At 42.3% G+C, this 24,295-nt stretch overlaps 1 protein-coding gene across 1 annotated transcript; it reads right to left on the bottom strand.

The window, feature by feature from the left end:
- Window positions 1-4,075: 4,075 nt before the first annotated feature.
- LOC143878936 (uncharacterized) lies at window positions 4,076-23,631 on the bottom strand. The gene is made up of 3 exons (XM_077381152.1): window positions 23,492-23,631; window positions 15,732-19,300; window positions 4,076-4,768 (listed from the first exon to the last, which is right to left on the bottom strand). The coding sequence occupies exons 2-3, from the start codon at window positions 19,128-19,130 to the stop codon at window positions 4,076-4,078; spliced, it is 4,092 nt and encodes a 1,363-aa protein (XP_077237267.1). The 5' UTR covers window positions 19,131-19,300; window positions 23,492-23,631.
- Between the last annotated feature and the right edge of the window lie 664 nt (window positions 23,632-24,295).

Raw genomic sequence — 24,295 nt, 5'->3', positions numbered from 1 at the left:
TACTTCTACCTGTCCATTAGCTTGTGGATGACCTACTGAGGTGAACCGTTGATCGATACCGAGTTTTCCGCAAAAGTCTTTGAACCTTCTCCTAGCAAATTGGGTTCCGTTATCGGTCACGAGGATCCGTGGAATGCCGAACCTACATATGATATCGTGATAGAAGAAGTTTTCCGTTTCTTTAGAAGTAATCTTCTTTACTGCCTTGGCTTCGACCCATTTGGTGAAATAGTCGATGGCGACATCCATCATTTGGTGTCCCCTGCTTGAGTAAGGAAAAGGTCCTAACAAATCCATTCCCCACATTGCAAACGGGACTGGATTGGAGATGGGGTTGTAGGGAACTGCGGGGAGACGGGGCACGGTAGCGAACTTCTGGCATTGTTCGTATTTTCTAACAAAATCAGAAGTGCCTTGCTGGAGGGTAGGCCAGAAAAAACCTCGGTGGAGGATCTTGTGAGCCAATACCTTCCTGCCCGAGTGGTAGCCACAGATTTCTTCATGGACTTCTCTCATGGTGAGCTCCGCGGCGGAGGGTTGGAGGCATTTCAACAAAGGGCCATGAAAAGGAGCGTTTATACAGTTTCTGTCCGTCGAGAATATAATGGGCGGCCCTTGCTACGAGGCGTCGAGCTTCTTTTCTGTCTGGGGGCATGATACCGTCTTTCAAGTATTGTATTATGGGATCCATCCAGCTAGGTTCCTCGTTGAGTTGTAGGACTTCTTCTCTTTCAACGCTAGGCTGAGGGAGGATCTCGGTGTAGATGTTTCCTTCCTCGAACATTTCGGAGGAGGCCATCTTGGAAAGAGCATCGGCGCGGGCATTCAAGGTTCGGGGGACTTGTATTATTTGAAATTCTTCAAAGACAGAGATTTATCTTCTTATCTTTTCTAAATATTTGATCATCCGCTCCTCTTTAGCCTAGCTAAAGTCGTTCATTTGGTTGACTACCAACTGTGAGCCACTGTAGACTCTGATTCGGTTGACTTGTAATTCAGCAGCGAGAGCTATTCCCCCGATTAGGGCTTCATACTCCACCTCGTTATTAGATGCTTTGAAATCTAGGTGCAGAGCGTACTCAGCAATAAAATTGTCCGGCCCCGTTATGACTAGGCTGGCACCGTTGCCTCCAGCATTAGAGGAGCCGTCCACATATAACATCCACAGTGGATTTCGGCTTTGCTGGTTTGGGGTCGATTCTTCAGCTGGGAGGTTCGGCTCTTCTGACTCCTCCTTTGGCACCGTACATTCTACGATAAAATCTGCCAGCGACTGAGATTTGATCGCTGGACGGGGTTTTATTTGGATGTCGAATTCACCCAACTCGACTGCCCAATTAATCAGACGTCCATACGAGGATACAATAAAATCAATGAGAATAATCTTTCAGCTCGAGGTCTTCATATCTAATTGCACAACGAATCAATGAGATGCCAAACCCCTAAGCAACAACACCATCCTCAAGGAAGCCCATCTTTGTTGTATGAGTTCAGAGCTCTTTGGGCAATCCAGGGGTCATGGAAGATCGAATAGGGTAACACATTTGGCTTATGCAATTATTAAACATATTTAGTCATCTATACCATTACCAAACCCCCAAACTTCTAAATCCCAAACCAATTTGGATGTGATCTAAGCTATAGACATCAAGAATTTTAAAATTGCCATAAAGAAAGGAATCCAATTACCATACGGCGAAATACTAGATCTGTGTCATCATCAAATTATGGTAGTGCGAATATCAATACTCGTGACTACCTTAGGGAAGTGATATCATCACAAACATGCTTTATCAGTTGCATTAACTCAACTGGTCTTTGATTTTTTTGAAGAATATTTAGACAACTGATTAGAATTAGAATAAAGAGAAGAATGCAAGCTGAGTTTATGCAACTATTAAAACATAGTAGTGCCGGGATCATTGACCGAAAACTCCTTACCCTGATGACTACAACACCTTCACTTCTCTTATTATTTCCATGGGAGGGAAAAGAAAATCTAAGGTCATCACCCTTCCACCTACTGTATTGATTGCAACTGGTTATAATTCCTGAATGACCGTCAGCAATCCGTGGTGCTAGCGGCTGAGATTGGTGATGATGAATGGGCTATAAAAACCAAAAAATGGAAGAGGTTATATGGGTTTGGGAAATTTCAGATTGGGGTTGGATTTATGGCTGTAATTGGGCGTGAAAATGAGATGGGTTTAAGGGGGTGGTTTGGGTGAAATGTTAAAAAAAAAAGGTTGAGAGGGAATGGCAGAGAGGGGGAAAAAGATGATTGATTAGGGTTTAGGGTAGTAAAGGATGTGGAAGATGATGGATTCTGAGGTTGAAGATGGTTGTGGGGGGGGGGGGATTCGATTCCGGCTAGGATGGCTGGAGAAGATGGGTTTTTGGGGGTGAAGATGAAGAAAAAGGTGGCGGTGGAGGCAATTGGTAGCAGGTGGCAATGGTGGCTCGGATTTGGGTTGTAATGGTGGCTCGGTGGTGGCGGTGTTGCTCTCTCTCTCTCTCTATCTCTCTCTCTCTCTCTCTCTATTTGCTCGTCTATGATTTTAATGGTGGTGATTGTAAAGGGGGAAGACGGTGGCTAGTGGATGGACTTGCCGGATTCCGGCCGGAGGAGAAGAAAGTGATGGTGCTGGCCGGCGGGAACCGGAGAGTGGAGATGATCGGAAGTGGATTGGTGGTGGAGATGGGTTTGGGGTGATGGTAGAAAAGGGTTTAGCGTATTTAAAGAATGTGGGTGAGGGGAGAAGAAGAGATGGTGGCTATGGGGGTGTTGAACGAAGAAGACAACGGTGGAGGTAGGGTCAGTGGCCGGAATCCATGGAGATAGTGGTCGGAGGTGGTGGATGGTCGGAATTTGCAGAGAGGAGGTAGATTGGAGAAGACGATGGAGGTGGTGGCAACCGGATTTAGAAGAAGGTAGAAGAAGAAGGTGAGCTGAGGCTGAGTTCTTCTCCCTGTCCTCCTCTCTATTTTTTTTTGTCTTTCTCTATTTCCTCCTCCCTCTCCAATGAAAAAATTGAAGACCCCTTTCACGAGCTCTCTCTTTGGGGTTTTATAACTAGGGCTCTTCCCTAGGCTAATCCCATCCCTTCATTTGGTATCTTTCTCTCCAAGGTTGTTCTCAACCATTGATCTCATCTCTTTATCACAAAAGACCTAGAATATTCTAGCTCATCCAGACCCTACACCTCACCTCTCTTATCCAATGGTCAATGCCTTTGCTTGCAAAGAAAGTCATGTCAACTTTATAAAAGTACCCCAAGGTTAAGGTATTTTACCATCTTGCCATTATCCCCTTTCTTGCCTTTTCTTCTCATCAATAAGCACCTTTGCTTTGCTAGCTCACCCTACATCTACAAAGAAAACCTACTTGCCTCCTCTTTCTTCCTCGGACAACCCTCTTTAGCATATTTTCCAGCTATAGGGGGTGGTCTAAGCAAGAAAAGGGGAAAAATGAATTACTTTTCTCCTGCATCTTTTCTTAGGGAAATGATATTGGCACATCCATATTTGATAATTACACTCTCCCTGCTTGTCTTTTCTCACTTGTGGAGTACTTTGGAAAAATGTAAAAACCATTTGATAATTCTTTAAATCCCAAAACAAACTAGGTTAGTGAAAATATCAAAATATGACTGCGCAGATATACATTGGAGCCCGGGGCTCAAATAGGGAGATGCCAGTACAAAAAACTCAAGGGCATTTTGCAATTTTTGTAAATTCCAGGAAAAATGAAAGGGAAAGAATTGGGGCGATTAAACGGGGGTTTTCAGGAGTTCTGGGGATCATCCAAGCTTCTAAGGGTTCCAACAATGATCTGCAAATGCATATTTTTCAGGTTCTTTTGCATTGAATGCTCGGTTCTTCGGGAATTTTAGGGATATGCCTCAGGCACTTGAAACTTGACTTTGGGACTCGAAATTTGGTTTCGGGACTCAGATTTTGGGATTTATTCAATTTTTGGGAGATTTGGGTCAGGTTAAAATGGGGTAGCACTCGTGGGCTTTCTCTTGGTCGCCGATAACCTCTCCGACACTGAGCTTGGTAGGAAACTTTATTTTCAAGTGGGCAGTGGAGACCACTGCCCCAGTTCATTTAGAGCTGGCCTCCCAATGATCCCATTGTAGGAGGAAGGGACATGAACTATCACGAAGGTCTGCATGATGGTCCGCTGGTTCGGATGGGTGCCGAATGTTACGGGGAGTTTGATTTTTCCACGTACCTTGACCTCCCATTCGGAGAATCCGAAGATGGACCAATTAACAGGCTCCAGCCTATCATTGTTGATGCCCATTTCGACAAAGGCATTCTGATGGAGGACATTGACTGAGCTCCCTGTGTCTACCAAGATTCGCCCCATGCTACAGTTGGTGATGTTAAGCCTAACTACTACGGCATCATCATGATGTCGATCTATGGTCCCGTAATCCGCTTCAGTGAAGGTGATAGGTGCATTGGTACTTGGTCCAGTCTTTGGCTTCTTTGTGGGATTTTCTAGGGAGTTCACTTGTCCTGCATAAAGGGTGCGTCCTTCGTCAGTTGGTCCTCCGGACGCCGGGCCTCCATAAATGGTGTCGATATTTCTAATGACTTTTGGTGCCTCCTCTTGATCTAGGGCTCTATGTCGACTGCTTTCTGCTTGGTGGTTCGGTGAGTGATGACATTCGTCAGGCCGATGAACTTCGGATCGGGGTCGCTGATGGCTCCTTGGGGATTCTGGAGATGACGGTCGATCTTTCCTAGTCCGGCGAGCCTTTCAATTTTATTCTTCAGATGGTACCAATTATCGGTGGTATGTCCATGGTCTTGGTGAAAACGACAGTACTTGTTGGAAGCCTTACCTTTTCCCGAGTTTCTCATTTTCTCGGGCCAGTTTATGGGTTCTTTGCCACGAATTTCGTACATGATATTCGAAATAGTGTTGCTCAGGGGGGTGTAGTCGACCCTATTAAACTGGGGATTTGGTGCGCGACGGTTTTGACGGTCGCTGTGTCTTGCTTGCTTATGACTTGATGGTGTCCTAGAGTTGTCCTTTCGCTTTTCGGCGCCCCGAGTGGTTTCCAATTCCCTTTCCATGGCAAATGATTCCTCATTATTGATGTACTTGTCCGCCGTGGCCAAGAGGTCTTGGATATCACGGGGAGGATTCACATCTAACGCGACTTTCATGTCTCTATCTCGGATGGCGTGGCGGAGCGCTACGCGAACCATATCGAAGTTTGGTTCACTAATTTGGTGGAGTTCCATTCGAAACCGACCAATAAATCTCCGCAGAGTTTTGTCCTTTCCCTGTCGCAGAGCTAGGAGAGCGTCGGCTGGTTTCTTTCGGGGCCGGCTGTTGATGAAATAAGCGACGAACTCCTTTCCCAGTTCGTGAAACGATTCGATGGAGTTGGGCCGCAATCGACTGAACCAATTGCTAGCGTCTTTCTTCAGGTAGGCGGATGTGGTACCCGATCCCGCGAGAGGGGTGGTGGCGCGCGAGCCGCCACGCACTATCTCTCTTGGTCTCTCGTACCCACGCGATTGGCGTGTGCCTTTTATTATTAATTTTAATTCATCTTTTATGTGAACTTGGGATCACTAAGGCAATCCGAATTCCACACAAAAGAGACTGACAGAGTCGCCACCTAGATGTGGGATCTAGGACCCATAATTAACCAGAAATCTAGACTCGCTACCTGGTTACAAGAATGGAAGGTATGGGGATTTATCCACCACATGCACCATTCCTGCCCGATAATCGGTCTTCAATTCCAAAAGTTAACTCTTTTAAATTCATTTTAAATGGCTCATTCAACTCTCTGTTAATGTGCTATCTATGTGACATGCATCCTATGATCTAATTTCAATGTGAATCCTAAATGTGTATCTTGATTTCTTAATTGGTTTGGATTCAATCTAAGTGAAAGTTCTCCTAAAATTCTAATTTCATGGAAAATCCTAAGTGATTTGATTGTTTCAACAGTTTTAAAAGTGATTAGCCCGAGTCCTCAGATGATCTGGTATTCATCCAAAGAAGCCTACGTATCCCCGCCTCCACGAGAATCAAGGCAACGTAGTTCTTCGCGCCTATTCTAAGCTAGGATGCCTAAGACACCTAGACTTCTATCATAGACTCGATCTAAAAGACCGAACCGGTTATTAAAGTTTCTTGTACGATTATTTAAATTTCAATGAATTGTGGATTTTATGACACCCTATATGCCCTAACTAAATGCAGATTAGCCCTAAGCTAATGCAGGTGGTTCTTACAACCTATGTGTGACTAGGCTGTATTTCCTAAGGAAAACCAAGGGTGGACTAGCGTATCCTACTCTAGTCATCACTCGGCGCTGTGGATCGCCGACTGACCGGACGGAGGCGCTCCTATAACTCTAGGACAGACCTCTAACTCTAAAACAAGCACACAGCAAACAATCAATCAAACAACCTATCAAAAGAAAAACCCTAACTCTAAAATTCTCTATCGAGGAGAAACTCCTAACTCTAGAGGAAGGTCTTTTGAAAACTATATTTTAAAGGTTTTTGAAGAAGGTTTAAAACGTTTATTTACAAAAAAGGTTTGGCTGGACTTGGGATGTAAATCCCAAGCTGCACTACGTACCTCGGAAGAGGATCAAGCCAACGTAGTTCGAAACGAACTCTCAAACTACGCTTCTAAAAGAAACACTCAACACTTTAGATTTTTTTAAGGTTTTTGATGTTTTCAAATGTTTTTTGAGTTTTAAATTTCTAATGTTTTTGGATTTTAAAGCTTTTCCAATGCTCAGGACCTTAAAATATTTTTAATCTTAAAGGGAACACGCAAGTAATACCACAAACTAGGGCAAAGCCCTAAAGCAAAAGGGGAAACCCCGAATAAGCAATTAGCGTCTCAAAGAGACAAACCACAACAAGAAAGATAGCGTCCCAAGAAGAGAGAAAACGATCTAAGATCCCAAGCAAGCAAAGCTCTAATAAGACTGAGTTAGCCTCTAATCAAAAGCGAAGTAATCAACAACTCTAAAGGAGAAACTCCGAACTAACAACACTAAAGAGGGGAACAAATGAGTCAGAGACTCTCTAATACTACAACTTAGAGGAGGAATGAGTCAAAGACTCCCAAATAACGCCAACAGAAGAACCAATGAGTCAAAGACTTCCTAGTAATACAACAAAAGAACGAATGAGTCAAAGACTCTCTAAAAGAAATGGAAACATGAGTCAAAGACTCCAATAACACCAACTAAAGGATAGATGAGTCAAAGACTCTCTAAAAGAAAAGGAAACACGAATTTGCACATTTGGCAGAGGTAAAACACCAAGCCGGGCCGGACAGCTACCTAGCCCTAGGGTGCAACAAATGTGCAACCCAATACCCATAAGGGTAGGGGTATGAAGCCAAGCCGAGTAGGGTGTTCTCCCAAAACCAAACGGCGCACAAAGAGGACTAACGAGAGAATGAGACCTGGCGGGTCTCCCAAACACACACAAAGATGGGCTCCAAGTAACCTTATCATTGCCCTTGCAAGGGGGAAGCAAGGCTAAGACAACTAATTGACCAAATTGGTCTCTAATTAACAGAGGCACAAATTGAGGTGCAACCTCAGAGAGGATTCTACAAATGAGGCAAAGCAGACCATCTTAAGGAATTAAGATGTGACAGAATTTAAGGTCCTTTAGAGATTTTAAGATGATTTTCAATTAATTTCGGATTTTCAATGAATTTTATCAATTTTAATCATATGAGTGATTTTACAAGTGAAGTTGTTGCAAACGAACTCGAAATGAGTTGAAAATTCTCCAGCAACAAGATATGATGAGATGTAACTTACTGGAATATTTTTACAGATTATTACATTAAACTCATATTTAATTTGGATTTAAAAATTAATTGACCAGATTGCAAGCATAACACAGAAACTACTAGAAATAGAAATTTAAATTCCATGAAATTTCTACAGTAGTAAGATATAAGTGAAAATAGCATGCTGTGAGATTTCCATGAATTTAGAAAACTATTTACTATCAGTTTCGGATTTTTCAAATTTTGAACCAGATTATGAATTAACACTACAGCTCATATGAAACAAGATCAAAATCACTTGAAAATTTTACAGAAGCAATAAGTATAGAATTTAAGACTACTGTAAAAATTTGGAGAATTGTATCTGTGATTTGACATCAGTAACAATTCTCCCAAAATCTGATAATTTTCAAAGAATGCATAAAATAATATACCAAACAAAATCCAACAATTCTCACAAATTCATGGTAGAATGTATCATTATCATATTATTTTCGCACGAAATTTCATTATTTTTGGAATCTGTTTAGTATATCTTTTAGTTTTCTTCGTTAAAAATCATGCAAAAATCCGAAAATATACCAAATAATTCTAAAAAACTCTGAAAACAGTGTACCTACCTGTGATGAGTTCCTCGCCGAATCCAAAAGCCGAAAAAAGACTCAAAAATCCCGCTATGTGCGATCGCTTCCGCTTTCTTCCTTGTTTTTTTCTTTTTTCCTCTCTCTCTCTCTTATTTTCACTCCCTCTCTTATTTTCTTTCTCCCCTTCTCTTTTTTTTTTTCTCCTTCTCTCCTCCTTATTTTCTTTCTCCCCTTCTCTCCTTTTTTTTCTCCTCCTCTTTTTTTCTTCTCATCACCTCTCTTTATATAGTGAAAAACTTAGTGGAGAGGTGAAAATAAATAATGAGAATGGTGGGTGTGGTGGAGAATAATGGAATATATAATGGTAATGGTGGGAATGGTGGTGGGAATAATGGAATATATAATGGTAATGGTGGGAATGGTAGTGGGGATAATGGAATATATAATGGTAATGGTGGGAATGGTGGTGGGGATAATGGAATATATAATGGTAATGGTGGGAATGGTGGTGGGGATAATGGAATATATAATGGTAATGGTGGGAATGGTGGTGGGAATAATGGAATATATAATGGTAATGGAGATAATGGTGTTATTTTAAAGGGAAAAATGAAGTTAGTGGAAATGGTAGAGAAAGTTAAGTCATGCTAGTGGTGAGTCCCACTTTGTGGGTTCCGCACAAGCGGGTCCCACATCAGCGGGTCCCACACAAGCGGGTCCCACATCACCGGGTCCCACACAAACGGGTCCCACACCAGCGGGTCCCACATCAGCGGGTCCCACACAAACGGGTCCCACACTAGCGGGTCCCACACAAACGGGTCCCACACCAGCGGGTCCCACATTCTCTTTTGCTCGGATTCTCATGAATAACCCTTCTCAATACTCAACGGAAAAATACGAAACATGACGGAAACGACCAAAAATATTTAGAAATGTAACAAACGGACGCGGGAAGGAAGGACATTGGAAAACCGATGGAAAAACCCTAATTTCTTAAGGCAGAGCAAAATGGGGTGTCTACACGCCCAAGCATAGCGAACTTGGGTCCGGTCAAAATGGGGTGTCTACAGATGCCCCTCTTTGGCAAAGCCTGTGTAACACGCGAATGGCAAAGCTGAACAGACGACACATTTTGGCTGACCCGAAAGCAAAGCAATTTTTTGGGTTTTCGGGTTCTAAGGATGGTATTCACAAGGGCACACAACAAAGTAACATTAAGAGACTCATAAACAACAAGCAAATGGGAGATAACCTCTCACCGACCCATAACTCGGCAATCACGACATCTCAGTGAGATGGCTTCTCTCTAATACTCACAACTCAACTATTTAAATCAATACGCAAAGACTCTATTAAAGCAAACACAAACATACTCTTTTATAACAAAGCTTTTAAGAAAACGAACCCAATGAAATTACCTCAAAGAAAGCAGACCACTATCGATGCAGACGTAAATCAACCCTTCAAAGAATATCAAATCAAATTACTCAAAGAGTATGTAACACTCATAGAGTCTCAAATCAATCACTCAGAGAGCTTCAAACACACAGAAATCTTTATACTCAAAGAGCCTCAACTACCCGAAGAGTCTGTAATACTCAAAGGGCCTTAACTACTCAAAGAGTCTCAAATTAACGCGAAACATTTATACTCAAAGAGTCTCAACTACCCGAAGAGTCTGTAACACTCGAAGGGTCTCAACTACTCAAAGAGTCTCAAATCAACACAAAACATTTATACTCAAAGAGTCTCAACTACTCGAAGAGTCTGCAACACTCGAAGGGTCTCAACTACTCAAAGAGTCTCAAATCAACACAAAACACATTTATACTCAAAGAGCCTCAACTACCCGAAGAGTCTGCAACACTCGAAGGGTCTCAACTACTCAAAGAGTCTCAAATCAACACAAAACACATTTATACTCAAAGAGCCTCAATTACCCGAAGAGTCTGCAACACTCGAAGGGTCTCAACTACTCAAAGAGTCTCAAATCAACACAAAACATTTATACTCAAAGAGTCTCAACTACCCGAAGAGTCTGTAACACTCGAAGGGTCTTAACTACTCAAAGAGTCTCACATCAACAAAGGAATTGCTAAATTATCTCATAAGACCCCAGATTTATATGCCCGTGGTGTAACACGATTCCATATAAATCCAGATTTGTATGCCCGTCATGCAACACAGATCCATACAAACCCCCTCGCAGGTATGCCTGACTCCCAACTTGTTAGGTAGGGACACACTGCGGACACTTAAAAAGTCCCAAATGTCACACTCAAAGAGTCATTCTTATTATTATTATTTTTTTTATTATTTTTATTTTATTTTTTATTTTTAGAGATTGAAGCTTTACCAAAGCAACACGAGCCAAATACTCGACAGGAGAGCTTGAACAAAAAGAGCGTGTTCAAACTCTCTAGTCTCTATTTGAGGAGAATGTCCATTTCAAATATCAATGTGTATTTGACATCTTTTATGACGTGAGTCATAAAAGATGCCCCTAGTATGATTACTTCCATAACAAAATTCATTTGGAGAGCAACACAAGAAAAATGGGCCAAAGGCTTTCATTAATGTACACTTGGGGTTACAAACTTTTCTGATGAACACTTGGGCTTATAAGGCTCTTAAAAATACAAGAACATGGTTCTGCTCAAAATCCTGCTTCATCACTACCATCTGCTAATGCTGGAATTGGGCTGAAAGCCTATCAACCTCTGAATTGCTCTGCTTTGCACTTGTTCACAGGGGCCATAAATTCTCTGCTTCTCTAAGAGTTCTGCTTTCCCTTCTTTTCTTTTCTTTTCTTTTTTTTTTGCCACCCCGGCTTGGGGAGGAATTTTAACTAAACAGGACTCCGAAAAACTGGCCTCGACCCGACAAAGGAGAGACTTTGACGAACATCAAACGAGGGCATTGACGGACACATGACTCGAACACCGAGAGAGACTGAAATCTGCTTCTTAGTCTGATAAATGTTTTTTTAAAATGGTAAAAGTCAACCATTCTTAGAAGCTTTTGAATATCATGTTCAAAGGCGTTTCATTCCTCTTTTCAGGATTTCCGACATGGTTACTACCCCTTTCGATTGCTCGGTTTCAATCTCCCCTAACTCAAAGAGTATCAAAAGAAGTCTTAATGGCGCTTACTCAGGCTTTGAGAATGTGCCAAAGAAAACTGAAAGCTTGGCTGGCTTTTTAAAGCCCTGCCATCTCCTCATGAAGTCACTGCCATGACCAAATCGCCCTTTCAGGTTTTCGATTCGGCGGACCGCATGCCTTAATTTTTGCCTGGACTGTCTGCCCTTGCAGATTTTCCATCCAGCAGGCTCAGCACCCTGATTTTTGCCTGAGCCGCCCTTTCGGGTTTTCAGCTTAGCGGGTGAATGACCCTAACTTTTGCCTAGACCGCCCTTGCGGGTTTTCAGTCTGGCGGGTCTAAGACTCCATCATTTTTCTTTCTTTCTGTTTCTCTACAAACCTGGGCCTGAGTACACCAGAAGGACTTTCGGGTAGGTCTAGGTGTAAACAAGGCTTTGATATGTCTGCATATAATTGGACCGAATCTGGATCATCCAGACTGCCTACGTATCCCCAAAGAAATTGGGAATCAGGTCACGCGTAGTTCAGGTGTAAAATCTTTTATGACGAAAGTCATAAAAGATGCCCCTAGTTTTAAGTTTGACGGAGAAACTTTGATTTTGCTTTCGGCTCAAAGGCTCTTTTAGCATAAAGGGGTTTCATCATTCATTTTTTTTTTAGGGCCCAAAGGGTTTGCAAACAGTTTGAAACATTTGGGACATTGGCTTGAAGCTCGAATCGTCCAAGGATGGCCCCCCGGTGTACTTAAGCATGATATTTCTTTAATTGATCCAGGTTTGTAGGTTCATTTAATTTTTCTCCATTTTCATTGAGGAGTCTTACAGCTTTTCCAGGCAGGACTTCATCAACAATGTAAGGACCAGACCAGTTTGGCCTGAACTTTCCTCTTGGGTCAAATACCGGCGCCCTATAGGACTTCAATACAAGATCTCCAGGCTTCAAATCTCGGACACGAACCTTCTTATTGAAAGCTCTCTCAATCCGTCTCTGATATCCCTGGATATGATACAAGGCTCTCAGCCTCTTCTCATCTATCATCTGTAGCTCATTGTGTCTGGCCTTCGCCCATTCTGACTCTGGCAGATCGGCCTCCACCATCACTCTCAAAGAGGGGATTCTTAACTCAACAGGGAGAACAGCCTCCATTCCGTACACCAAAGAATACGGAGTCACGCCTGTTGAAGACCTGATCGATGTTCTATAAGCCCATAAGGCATAAGGAAGTTTGTTCGACCAGTCCTTATATGTCTCAGTCATCTTACTGATAATGACTTTGATGTTCTTATTTGCTGCTTCAACGGCCCCATTCGTCTGCGGCCTGTAAGGAGACGACTTGTGATGCCTTATCTTGAACTCTTCACACAGGTGTAACACCTCTTTCTTGAAATGTGATCCATTATCTGAAATCAACTCGTGAGGTACTCCGTATCTGCAAATTATATTGGTACGGATGAACTTCGCAACTGTGTTCGAAGTGATGGAAGCATAAGATGCAGCCTCTATCCACTTTGTGAAATAATCAATAGCCACCAGAATGTACTCATGTCCGCTCGAGGATCTCGGATAAATCTTCCCAATGATGTCTATTCCCCATACCGAAAACGGCCACGGCGAAGTCAGGGAGTGCAACTCCGAAGGAGGAACATGAATAAGATTCGCATAGACTTGACACTTATGGCATTTTTTTACAAATGCGAAGCAGTCTGTTTCCATTGTAGGCCAATAGAATCCAAGTCTAAGGATCTTTCTAGATAGCATCTTCCCGTTCATATGAGGTCCACAAACACCCTCATGAGTCTGCTCAATAAGTTCTGCAGCTTTATCTTCATCAACACAAAGGAGTTGTATGCCATCAAATGACCTTCTATATAGCTCTTCACCGCAAATGATGAAATTCGCAGATAACTTCTGGAGAGTTTTCCTTTCCTTGCTTGAAGCTTCCGGAGGATGACCCTTGCCTGAAATGAGGTTTCTGATATCTGTGTACCAAGGCTTCCCATCTGGACATCTAGCTGAAATCTCTATAGCATTTACGTGCGCAGGGGCCCATTGCAGTCTGATGGCTAACGGTTGAACTTCCATTGTAGCGGAGATATCTAACATCGAGGCCAAAGTGGCCAAAGCATCAGCAAAATGATTTCTGGTCCTTGATAAGTGAGTAAATGTGACGCTCTTGAATTTTTGGACTAGAGATTCCAAATACATATTATAAGGGATCAATCTATCTTCTCGAGTTTTCCATTGCCCATTAATCTGGTAAATGATCAGGATGGAATCCCCGAACACATCAATATCTTGAATCTGCAATGCTAAGGCTGCTTCAAGTCCGGCAATACAGGCTTCGTACTCTGCCATGTTGTTGGTGCACTCGAACTGCAACTTGATGGAGATAGGAATGTATTCTTTCTTCGGAGAGACCAAGACTGCACCTACTCCTTGCCCACGACTGTTTACGGCTCCATCAAAGTACATTAACCACTTGGTACTGAGAACCTCTTCTTCTTCGATATCCATAATTTCTTCATCAGGGAATTCGGCTCTTAGAACAGCATTCTCCTCAACTGGAGCATCGGCCAATTGTTCAGCTATAACCCGCCCCTTAACTGATTTCTGAGTGACATAACTGATGTCGAACTCAGACAATAACAATAACCACCTTGCAGTCCTTCCTGTAAGGGCAGGTTTCTCAAACAAGTACTTTAGAGGGTCCATTCGTGAAAGCAGAAGAACCTTGTTTGAAAGCAAATAATGTCTAAGCCTCTGGGTTGCCCAAACTAATGCGAGACAAGTCTTCTCCAAAACAGTGTATTTTAATTCATACTCTAGCATCTTCTTGCTGATGTAGTAAATGGGTCTTTCTTTCTTAGACTCAAGATCCTGCTGAGCAAGCATGCAACCCATCGCTGTATCCGTGATAGATAAGTACAACAGCAACGGCTGGCCTGGAATAACTGGTGAAAGAACAGGGGGCAAGGATAGGCATTGCTTAACCTTTTCAAAAGCCTCCTGACACTCTTCATTCCACTTCTTCGAGGAATTCTTCTTCAGAAGCTTGAAAATGGGTTCACATGTCATCGTCAGATGTGCTATGAACCGTCTCAGATACTGAACTTTGCCAAGGAAACCTCTGATCTGCCTTTCTGTCTTCGGCGGCTGCATTTCTTGAATCGCCTTGATCTTCTGCGGGTCCACTTCGATCCCTCTTTCGCTGACCATAAACCCCAAGAGTTTCCCTGACGTAACGCCAAATACACATTTACTCGGGTTCAGACGAAGCTGATACTTCCTGATCCGTTCAAAAAACTTTCTTAGGGCAACAGTGTGCTCAGGCCGAGTCTTCCCCTTTACGATCATGTCATCAACGTAAACTTCAACCTCTTTGTGAATCATATCATGAAGAAGAGTCGTGGCGGCTCTTTGATATGTAGCACCAGCATTTTTCAAGCCAAACGGCATCACTCTGTAGCAATATGTACCCCACTGAGTGATGAACGCTGTCTTCAACATGTCTTCAGGTGCCATTTTAATCTGATTGTACCCAGAGAATCCGTCCATAAAGGATAAAAGAGCATGCCCAGCAGTGTTATCCACCAGGAGATCAATGCTTGGAAGAGGAAAGTCATCTTTAGGACTTGCTTTGTTTAAATCTCTAAAATCAACACACATTCTGACTTTCCCGTCCTTTTTGGGCACCGGTACTATGTTAGCGAGCCATTCAGGATATTCCACCACCTGGATGAATTTTACTTCTAACAATTTCTTCACTTCTTCATAGACTTTCAACTCCCATTCTGTTTTGAGCTTTCGGAGTTTTTGCTTCTTTGGCTTAGCACCAAGGATTAAGGGTAATCTGTGCTGGACGATTTCCTCACTTAATCCTGGCATATCATCGTAAGACCAAGCAAAAACTTCTTTGAACTCTTTAAGCAGGGTGATCAATTCCTCGCGTTCTTCAGGAGATAAAGTTTTGCCAATCTTTATTTCCTGAATTGAGGTTTCATCACCAATGTTCACAGTTTCAACTTCCTCATCAAGTGGTTTTGCTCGGCGACTCTCCTCCTGTTGGATCATATGTCTGATTTCAGGGGGAGTTTCGTCGGCATCCTCATCAGAGGGGGAGTCTTGATTGTTATTATTAAGATTATCAGATTTTAGAGCAGATTCAGCAGATGAAATAGAGACAGGAATGTACTCAAAAGAAGAATCCTTCATTTCATTGAAATTTGAATCATATACATCAACAGACGAATTACCCTCATCGGGGGGTACAATGAACTTTGGACTCATTTTTACAGACTCGATGGAAATGTTGACACCTGCGTCAACTGACTCAGAACTACATGAGGAAACAGCATCAGGTGCTTTATTGAGAACAATCTTCAACTCAATCTTGCCAGAAAAAGAAGAACCGCCACCGACCTTAGGAGAATAGTCTTCTATGGTACCTGCATCAAAAGACTTATTAGAAGAAATAGACTCTGAATCAAACTCGGAGACTGACACATACTTACGAACGACTGACTCTTCTGAAGGGATTCGATTGTACTGGAAAATAACCTGGGGTAGGACTTGAGAAGTCCAGTTAGTCAGAGGTTCCTCAGCCGGGGTGATAAGACGAGTTGGGTCTAGTATTAGCGGGCTCCTGCCAATCACGGCCACAGTGTGTGACCCTTCTTGGAAAAGTGAATTCAGAAGACTCGGCTCTATGTGCTCTGTCCAATCAGCCTCAGACTCTGTCTCTACAATCTGCATATCCACTGGCTCATCTTCTAGCTCAAGATCGAAGAAAATCTCAAACCCCGGAAGCATCTGCCCTGTGCTCTCATCCAACCAAAACTCTGCAAAGCCACAGAAAGGAAAGGCTGCGCCTTCTTTTCGGAATCGGCCGTTCATTTTCAAATCAATGGGTGCCATTGGTAGCCCCAAGCCCCGACGACGGTTTTCTGCCCATTTCAGCATCAACTGCTTCATCTCTACAATTTCCTTCTTTGTAGGCTTGTAACCCAGTCCGAACAAACCATTGAATGTTTTGAACACAGGAAACTCGGTCAAACCCTGATGATATTTGCCTAACCCGGCGCCTGGCATATAGCCCTGTCGGCGAATCATTCTGATGACATTCGAATTCGTACTGGTCAGGAAACAAATTTCCTCATTCAAAGCCTCTTTGAAAGTGATCGTAGTTACCTCTAGTGAAAACCCCGTCAAATTGACATCTTCGGATCTTTCCCCAATTATGTTCGGAGTGATCTGCCCTATCTCGAGATCAGGATCCCCCTTTACCGTTATCACTCTGTTCCTGCGAATGAACTTCAGTTTTTGGTGGAGAGTAGACGGAACAACCCCGACCTTGTGCATCCAAGGACGGCCAAGCAACAGTAAGAATGAAGCCTTAATATCTAAGACTTGAAATTCTACCTCAAAGTCTTCTCCGCCAATCTGTATCTCAGTGACCAAAGTCCCGATTACATCTCGGCGAGTGCCATCATATGCTAGAATACCCTGCTCGGATGGAATAAAATTCTCAGGACTGAACCCTAGGGTTGCTGCGGTGCTTAATGGGCAAACATTCAGTGCAGAGCCGTTGTCAACCAACACCTCTGGCACCTTCTTCTTGTTACAGAAGACTGTGATTTTAAGAGGCTTAGTATGGTCTCGGCCCTCAGGAGGTAAATCGTCATCAGCGAATGACAATGTTTTCGCAGCTCTGGCCATGGCTACGAGACTGACAAGCTCGTCAGGTGAGGTATTAACAGAAACTTGTGCTGCATTAAGCTCTTGAAGGACTAGCTTTCTGTGCTTCGATGAGGCCATTAGTAAACCCCATACCGAGATATTAGCCTGAGTCTTTTTCAGCTGCTTTAACAGGCTCTCATCTTCTTCGTCTGCGCTCACTTTATTCTGCCTCTGATTTTCTGAGTTTCTTGCAACCCCTGCCGGGTTTTCTACACTCAATTCTGGTGGTTTGAACACTCGCCCACCTCGGGTCATGTGACGCATCTCGTTACACTGATCATCCAGCAACAGCAGTTCGTCTTCGTCCGTTCTGAAAACATAAGGTGCATTACTTACATCCTCTTCAAAGTCCTCCATCCTTAGAACATAGGTGGCTTCCTTTGCTTCTTCCAGACCAACATTCTGAAGCGCATATGACTGGGCTGAAGATGACTCAGCGAGTTCAGCATCGTCAAACGACAGCACATAAGGTTCTTTTTCTCTGAATTCTCTGAGCTCTTCATCGTCAAACTTCAAAACATATGTTTTATCAGATGTAATAGCGCAAATGAGAGCAGAGGGATCAAGGATGGGCTCATCTACAAAGATAGCGTTTGTAGTGGGAGGAGCAACAGCACGGTGGTTGGGGAGAGGATTCTGAGTGATATTCGGCCTTTCAACTGCAAGCTCATCTTTATCGATCATGTTCTGAATCGCGTGCTTCAAGGCCAAACAGTTCTCAGTCATGTGTCCCGGGCCCCTGTGATATTCACAGTATTGATCCCTTCTCCAGTTTCCGGGCAGCGGATTAGGTACAGGTTTGACATCCGGAAGTCTGATCTTCTTGTCTCTGATCAACTTCTTAAGTATCATGGGCAGTGGAAATGGTAATGGGTCAAACTGCCTGAACTGCTTCGTCACCATTGGTCTAACAACTTCATCAACAGGCTTGGCCACTGGTCTGGTATAACTGACTGCTTGTACTTCCTTCGGTTGGATCATAGGCCTCTTCCCCTCTCGGACATCAGATAGCGTTTTGGCTCGGAGGCCCTTAGCAATAGCATCCTCGATCTGGGTGCCGGTCTTAATCAAATGATCGAAATTCTGATAGTGCTGCGGCGCCATGAAGTGAAAGTACTGCGGGGACAAGCTCTTGAGGACCAACTTTATCTGGTCTTCCTCTGACATTCTATGGCTCAGTTGGGCAGACTTGCGCCTCCAGCGCCTAATGAAAGATGTGAATGTCTCCTGAGGATTCTGCTTCAACAGCTTCAGATCTCTTTTAGTGACCTCGATCCCTTCCTCCATGGAGAATTGTTCTACGAATCGGTTAGAGATTTCTTCTAATGTCCTAATCTCTTCTGGTTTCAACCTCAAAAACCATCTTTTGGCTACCCCTATAAGAGACATAGGAAACAAATGAGCCATCTGCTCTCGACTTAAGCCATGCTGCTGGGAAAGAGTGATGAACCATCTGACGTGGTTTCTCGGACACCCAGTTCCATCATATTTGTCATAGTCTGGTGCCTTGAACTTAGGCGGGAATATGGCATTAGGGGACATCAGAAATTCAGAAATATCGAATCCCTTGGACGCTTGAACCTTCATGCTCTCAATGTCACGAGCCATCTTCTCATACTTATCGAACAACTCATTCTCCTTGTTAACCGGAGGGACAAAGTATTCCCCAGCATATTGCTCATCTTCTAGATCGATCTCTACGGGAGAGATGACTGGTCTGGTGAGGTTAGGAGATGTGGCCGGAGGAGGCTGAATGGCGGGATCTTTAGAAGTAGAGACCTTTTGAGTACTCTGGTCTTTTAGATGAGTCACCTCATCTTTCAACCCTGCTATATCTCGACACATATTTCTCAACATTTCCTGTATAGTTATCATGGGGTCCACTGGATCATTAGCCATTTGGTTGACTTCAAAAGAACCTGACAACTCTGGTGAAGATGGTAAAGGTGCTGTTGGTGACACAGTGGGATCAAAGTGACGAACAAGTCTAGATATTGAGGTAGGTCTAGACCAGGTAGGTTTAGCTTGGGTGCCCTTTTTTGAAGCGATGGTTGCTATCTTTCAGAATCCTGATTGGAAGTTAACATACTAGATCAATAATCATGAGATAAAGATTCTGAACAAATAGAGAAAAGAGTAATCTTGAAATACATCAACGGGTATGTTAATTTGGAAAGAATCCTCAATCTATTCCTTAAGGTGTTCTTTGGGTATAACCGTTCTTCTTTTGGGAATGAAAGAGTCAGGAACGATAAACATCCCTAATCAAAATAAGTTTCGATCTCAGCAACGATCATGCACTCAAAGAATACAGGTGAGATCAAACTTTTTCATCAATGATTTCGATATGATCCAGGGGTAAAAGATATATGATAAACATGGATCAATCAATGGCTCAGATAATAGACCATGGCCATAAGAATGACAAAAGTCGGGTCAAGGACCAGATCTAAAATCTGAATGATGGATATCAACAACAAGATGAGATCAAGATGAGATGAGATAGCATAAGATTGCTTTCAACAGATGGATCATGAATGACTAATCCTATGAGATCTTTGGAAATGAATGGGATTTACATCCTAACCCCAAAGGAAAAGTTTTTTAATCTTCGTACATTTTATCAGTGTTACCTGAAGGCATCAACCTTAACCCTAGTCTAGCGGAGTGGAGAGAGGATCTTGACTCATGACTTTGTTTGTGTACCTATGACCGATCGTAGCCATTGGAAGATGAACTACGGCCTAATCTAGACACAAATGGGTAGGATATCCTAAACTAGGCTCACACACGTGATGCACATGTGTTCGTATACTACATGCATGTGTGGGTTAATCTAGGGGTAAGGCCAAGAGTTCCCTTAGCGCGAATCCATGTTCGATATACTGTACCAGTGTCCGGCGTATCAGTACGTGAACAAGAGATCCGTTTACGTACCATAAAGGTACTAGGCTAAGGGTGGAATGCTTCTCTAGCACAGAGGCACCAGGTGATGAAATCCCAGTCAACCATGCTAGATAACACTCCGGGTTCCTAAAATAGGACGTGTGTGCATGTGCGATGCAGGGGTTTAGATGAAAGTGATGTAAGTGTGTGCAATAAGTTCGCGCAATCTATGATGCCTTCAGGTTTTGTTAGATTAAGTTTGAGTAAATGTGATGAGAAAATAAAGCATACAAACTAATCTAACAAGTATAAAAGAGATAGAGTTTTCATGAGCCAGTTGAAATAGATTCAAATGAGTTATCTTTTGAAATTTTAATGAAGTTAGGTGATCCCCAGCAGAGTCGCCAGTCTGTGGTACCCGATCCCGCGAGAGGGGTGGTGGCGCGCGAGCCGCCACGCACTATCTCTCTTGGTCTCTCGTACCCACGCGATTGGCGTGTGCCTTTTATTATTAATTTTAATTCATCTTTTATGTGAACTTGGGATCACTAAGGCAATCCGAATTCCACACAAAAGAGACTGACAGAGTCGCCACCTAGATGTGGGATCTAGGACCCATAATTAACCAGAAATCTAGACTCGCTACCTGGTTACAAGAATGGAAGGTATGGGGATTTATCCACCACATGCACCATTCCTGCCCGATAATCGGTCTTCAATTCCAAAAGTTAACTCTTTTAAATTCATTTTAAATGGCTCATTCAACTCTCTGTTAATGTGCTATCTATGTGACATGCATCCTATGATCTAATTTCAATGTGAATCCTAAATGTGTATCTTGATTTCTTAATTGGTTTGGATTCAATCTAAGTGAAAGTTCTCCTAAAATTCTAATTTCATGGAAAATCCTAAGTGATTTGATTGTTTCAACAGTTTTAAAAGTGATTAGCCCGAGTCCTCAGATGATCTGGTATTCATCCAAAGAAGCCTACGTATCCCCGCCTCCACGAGAATCAAGGCAACGTAGTTCTTCGCGCCTATTCTAAGCTAGGATGCCTAAGACACCTAGACTTCTATCCTAGACTCGATCTAAAAGACCGAACCGGTTATTAAAGTTTCTTGTACGATTATTTAAATTTCAATGAATTGTGGATTTTATGACACCCTATATGCCCTAACTAAATGCAGATTAGCCCTAAGCTAATGCAGGTGGTTCTTACAACCTATGTGTGACTAGGCTGTATTTCCTAAGGAAAACCAAGGGTGGACTAGCGTATCCTACTCTAGTCATCACTCGGCGCTGTGGATCGCCGACTGACCGGACGGAGGCGCTCCTATAACTCTAGGACAGACCTCTAACTCTAAAACAAGCACACAGCAAACAATCAATCAAACAACCTATCAAAAGAAAAACCCTAACTCTAAAATTCTCTATCGAGGAGAAACTCCTAACTCTAGAGGAAGGTCTTTTGAAAACTATATTTTAAAGGTTTTTGAAGAAGGTTTAAAACGTTTATTTACAAAAAAGGTTTGGCTGGACTTGGGATGTAAATCCCAAGCTGCACTACGTACCTCGGAAGAGGATCAAGCCAACGTAGTTCGAAACGAACTCTCAAACTACGCTTCTAAAAGAAACACTCAACACTTTAGATTTTTTTAAGGTTTTTGATGTTTTCAAATGTTTTTTGAGTTTTAAATTTCTAATGTTTTTGGATTTTAAAGCTTTTCCAATGCTCAGGACCTTAAAATATTTTTAATCTTAAAGGGAACACGCAAGTAATACCACAAACTAGGGCAAAGCCCTAAAGCAAAAGGGGAAACCCCGAATAAGCAATTAGCGTCTCAAAGAGACAAACCACAACAAGAAAGATAGCGTCCCAAGAAGAGAGAAAACGATCTAAGATCCCAAGCAAGCAAAGCTCTAATAAGACTGAGTTAGCCTCTAATCAAAAGCGAAGTAATCAACAACTCTAAAGGAGAAACTCCGAACTAACAACACTAAAGAGGGGAACAAATGAGTCAGAGACTCTCTAATACTACAACTTAGAGGAGGAATGAGTCAAAGACTCCCAAATAACGCCAACAGAAGAACCAATGAGTCAAAGACTTCCTAGTAATACAACAAAAGAACGAATGAGTCAAAGACTCTCTAAAAGAAATGGAAACATGAGTCAAAGACTCCAATAACACCAACTAAAGGATAGATGAGTCAAAGACTCTCTAAAAGAAAAGGAAACACGAATTTGCACATTTGGCAGAGGTAAAACACCAAGCCGGGCCGGACAGCTACCTAGCCCTAGGGTGCAACAAATGTGCAACCCAATACCCATAAGGGTAGGGGTATGAAGCCAAGCCGAGTAGGGTGTTCTCCCAAAACCAAACGGCGCACAAAGAGGACTAACGAGAGAATGAGACCTGGCGGGTCTCCCAAACACACACAAAGATGGGCTCCAAGTAACCTTATCATTGCCCTTGCAAGGGGGAAGCAAGGCTAAGACAACTAATTGACCAAATTGGTCTCTAATTAACAGAGGCACAAATTGAGGTGCAACCTCAGAGAGGATTCTACAAATGAGGCAAAGCAGACCATCTTAAGGAATTAAGATGTGACAGAATTTAAGGTCCTTTAGAGATTTTAAGATGATTTTCAATTAATTTCGGATTTTCAATGAATTTTATCAATTTTAATCATATGAGTGATTTTACAAGTGAAGTTGTTGCAAACGAACTCGAAATGAGTTGAAAATTCTCCAGCAACAAGATATGATGAGATGTAACTTACTGGAATATTTTTACAGATTATTACATTAAACTCATATTTAATTTGGATTTAAAAATTAATTGACCAGATTGCAAGCATAACACAGAAACTACTAGAAATAGAAATTTAAATTCCATGAAATTTCTACAGTAGTAAGATATAAGTGAAAATAGCATGCTGTGAGATTTCCATGAATTTAGAAAACTATTTACTATCAGTTTCGGATTTTTCAAATTTTGAACCAGATTATGAATTAACACTACAGCTCATATGAAACAAGATCAAAATCACTTGAAAATTTTACAGAAGCAATAAGTATAGAATTTAAGACTACTGTAAAAATTTGGAGAATTGTATCTGTGATTTGACATCAGTAACAATTCTCCCAAAATCTGATAATTTTCAAAGAATGCATAAAATAATATACCAAACAAAATCCAACAATTCTCACAAATTCATGGTAGAATGTATCATTATCATATTATTTTCGCACGAAATTTCATTATTTTTGGAATCTGTTTAGTATATCTTTTAGTTTTCTTCGTTAAAAATCATGCAAAAATCCGAAAATATACCAAATAATTCTAAAAAATTCTGAAAACAGTGTACCTACCTGTGATGAGTTCCTCGCCGAATCCAAAAGCCGAAAAAAGACTCAAAAATCCCGCTATGTGCGATCGCTTCCGCTTTCTTCCTTGTTTTTTTCTTTTTTCCTCTCTCTCTCTCTTATTTTCACTCCCTCTCTTATTTTCTTTCTCCCCTTCTCTTTTTTTTTTTCTCCTTCTCTCCTCCTTATTTTCTTTCTCCCCTTCTCTCCTTTTTTTTCTCCTCCTCTTTTTTTCTTCTCATCACCTCTCTTTATATAGTGAAAAACTTAGTGGAGAGGTGAAAATAAATAATGAGAATGGTGGGTGTGGTGGAGAATAATGGAATATATAATGGTAATGGTGGGAATGGTGGTGGGAATAATGGAATATATAATGGTAATGGTGGGAATGGTAGTGGGGATAATGGAATATATAATGGTAATGGTGGGAATGGTGGTGGGGATAATGGAATATATAATGGTAATGGTGGGAATGGTGGTGGGGATAATGGAATATATAATGGTAATGGTGGGAATGGTGGTGGGAATAATGGAATATATAATGGTAATGGAGATAATGGTGTTATTTTAAAGGGAAAAATGAAGTTAGTGGAAATGGTAGAGAAAGTTAAGTCATGCTAGTGGTGAGTCCCACTTTGTGGGTTCCGCACAAGCGGGTCCCACATCAGCGGGTCCCACACAAGCGGGTCCCACATCACCGGGTCCCACACAAACGGGTCCCACACCAGCGGGTCCCACATCAGCGGGTCCCACACAAACGGGTCCCACACTAGCGGGTCCCACACAAACGGGTCCCACACCAGCGGGTCC

This window comes from Tasmannia lanceolata, unplaced genomic scaffold, assembly GCF_043159265.1.
Source record: "Tasmannia lanceolata isolate RefF3 unplaced genomic scaffold, GAP_Taslan_0.1 ptg000006l, whole genome shotgun sequence".
NCBI classification, from domain to species: Eukaryota; Viridiplantae; Streptophyta; class Magnoliopsida; order Canellales; family Winteraceae; genus Tasmannia; species Tasmannia lanceolata.
Note: the sequence above shows the minus strand (reverse complement) of the source record. Positions and strands in the feature narration are given on the sequence as shown.

What these genes read in the sequence shown, in the direction of transcription:
- LOC143878936 (XM_077381152.1), bottom strand. Translation starts at nt 19,130, where the DNA reads ATGGCTAATGATCCAGTGGACCCCATGATAACTATACAGGAAATGTTG. An exon ending in AGGGTAATTCGTCTGTTGAT is followed by an intron (nt 4,769 to 15,731) that starts GTATATGATTCA and finishes TAAAATTGAAAG; the next exon opens with GCTCGCCGGACTAGGAAAGA.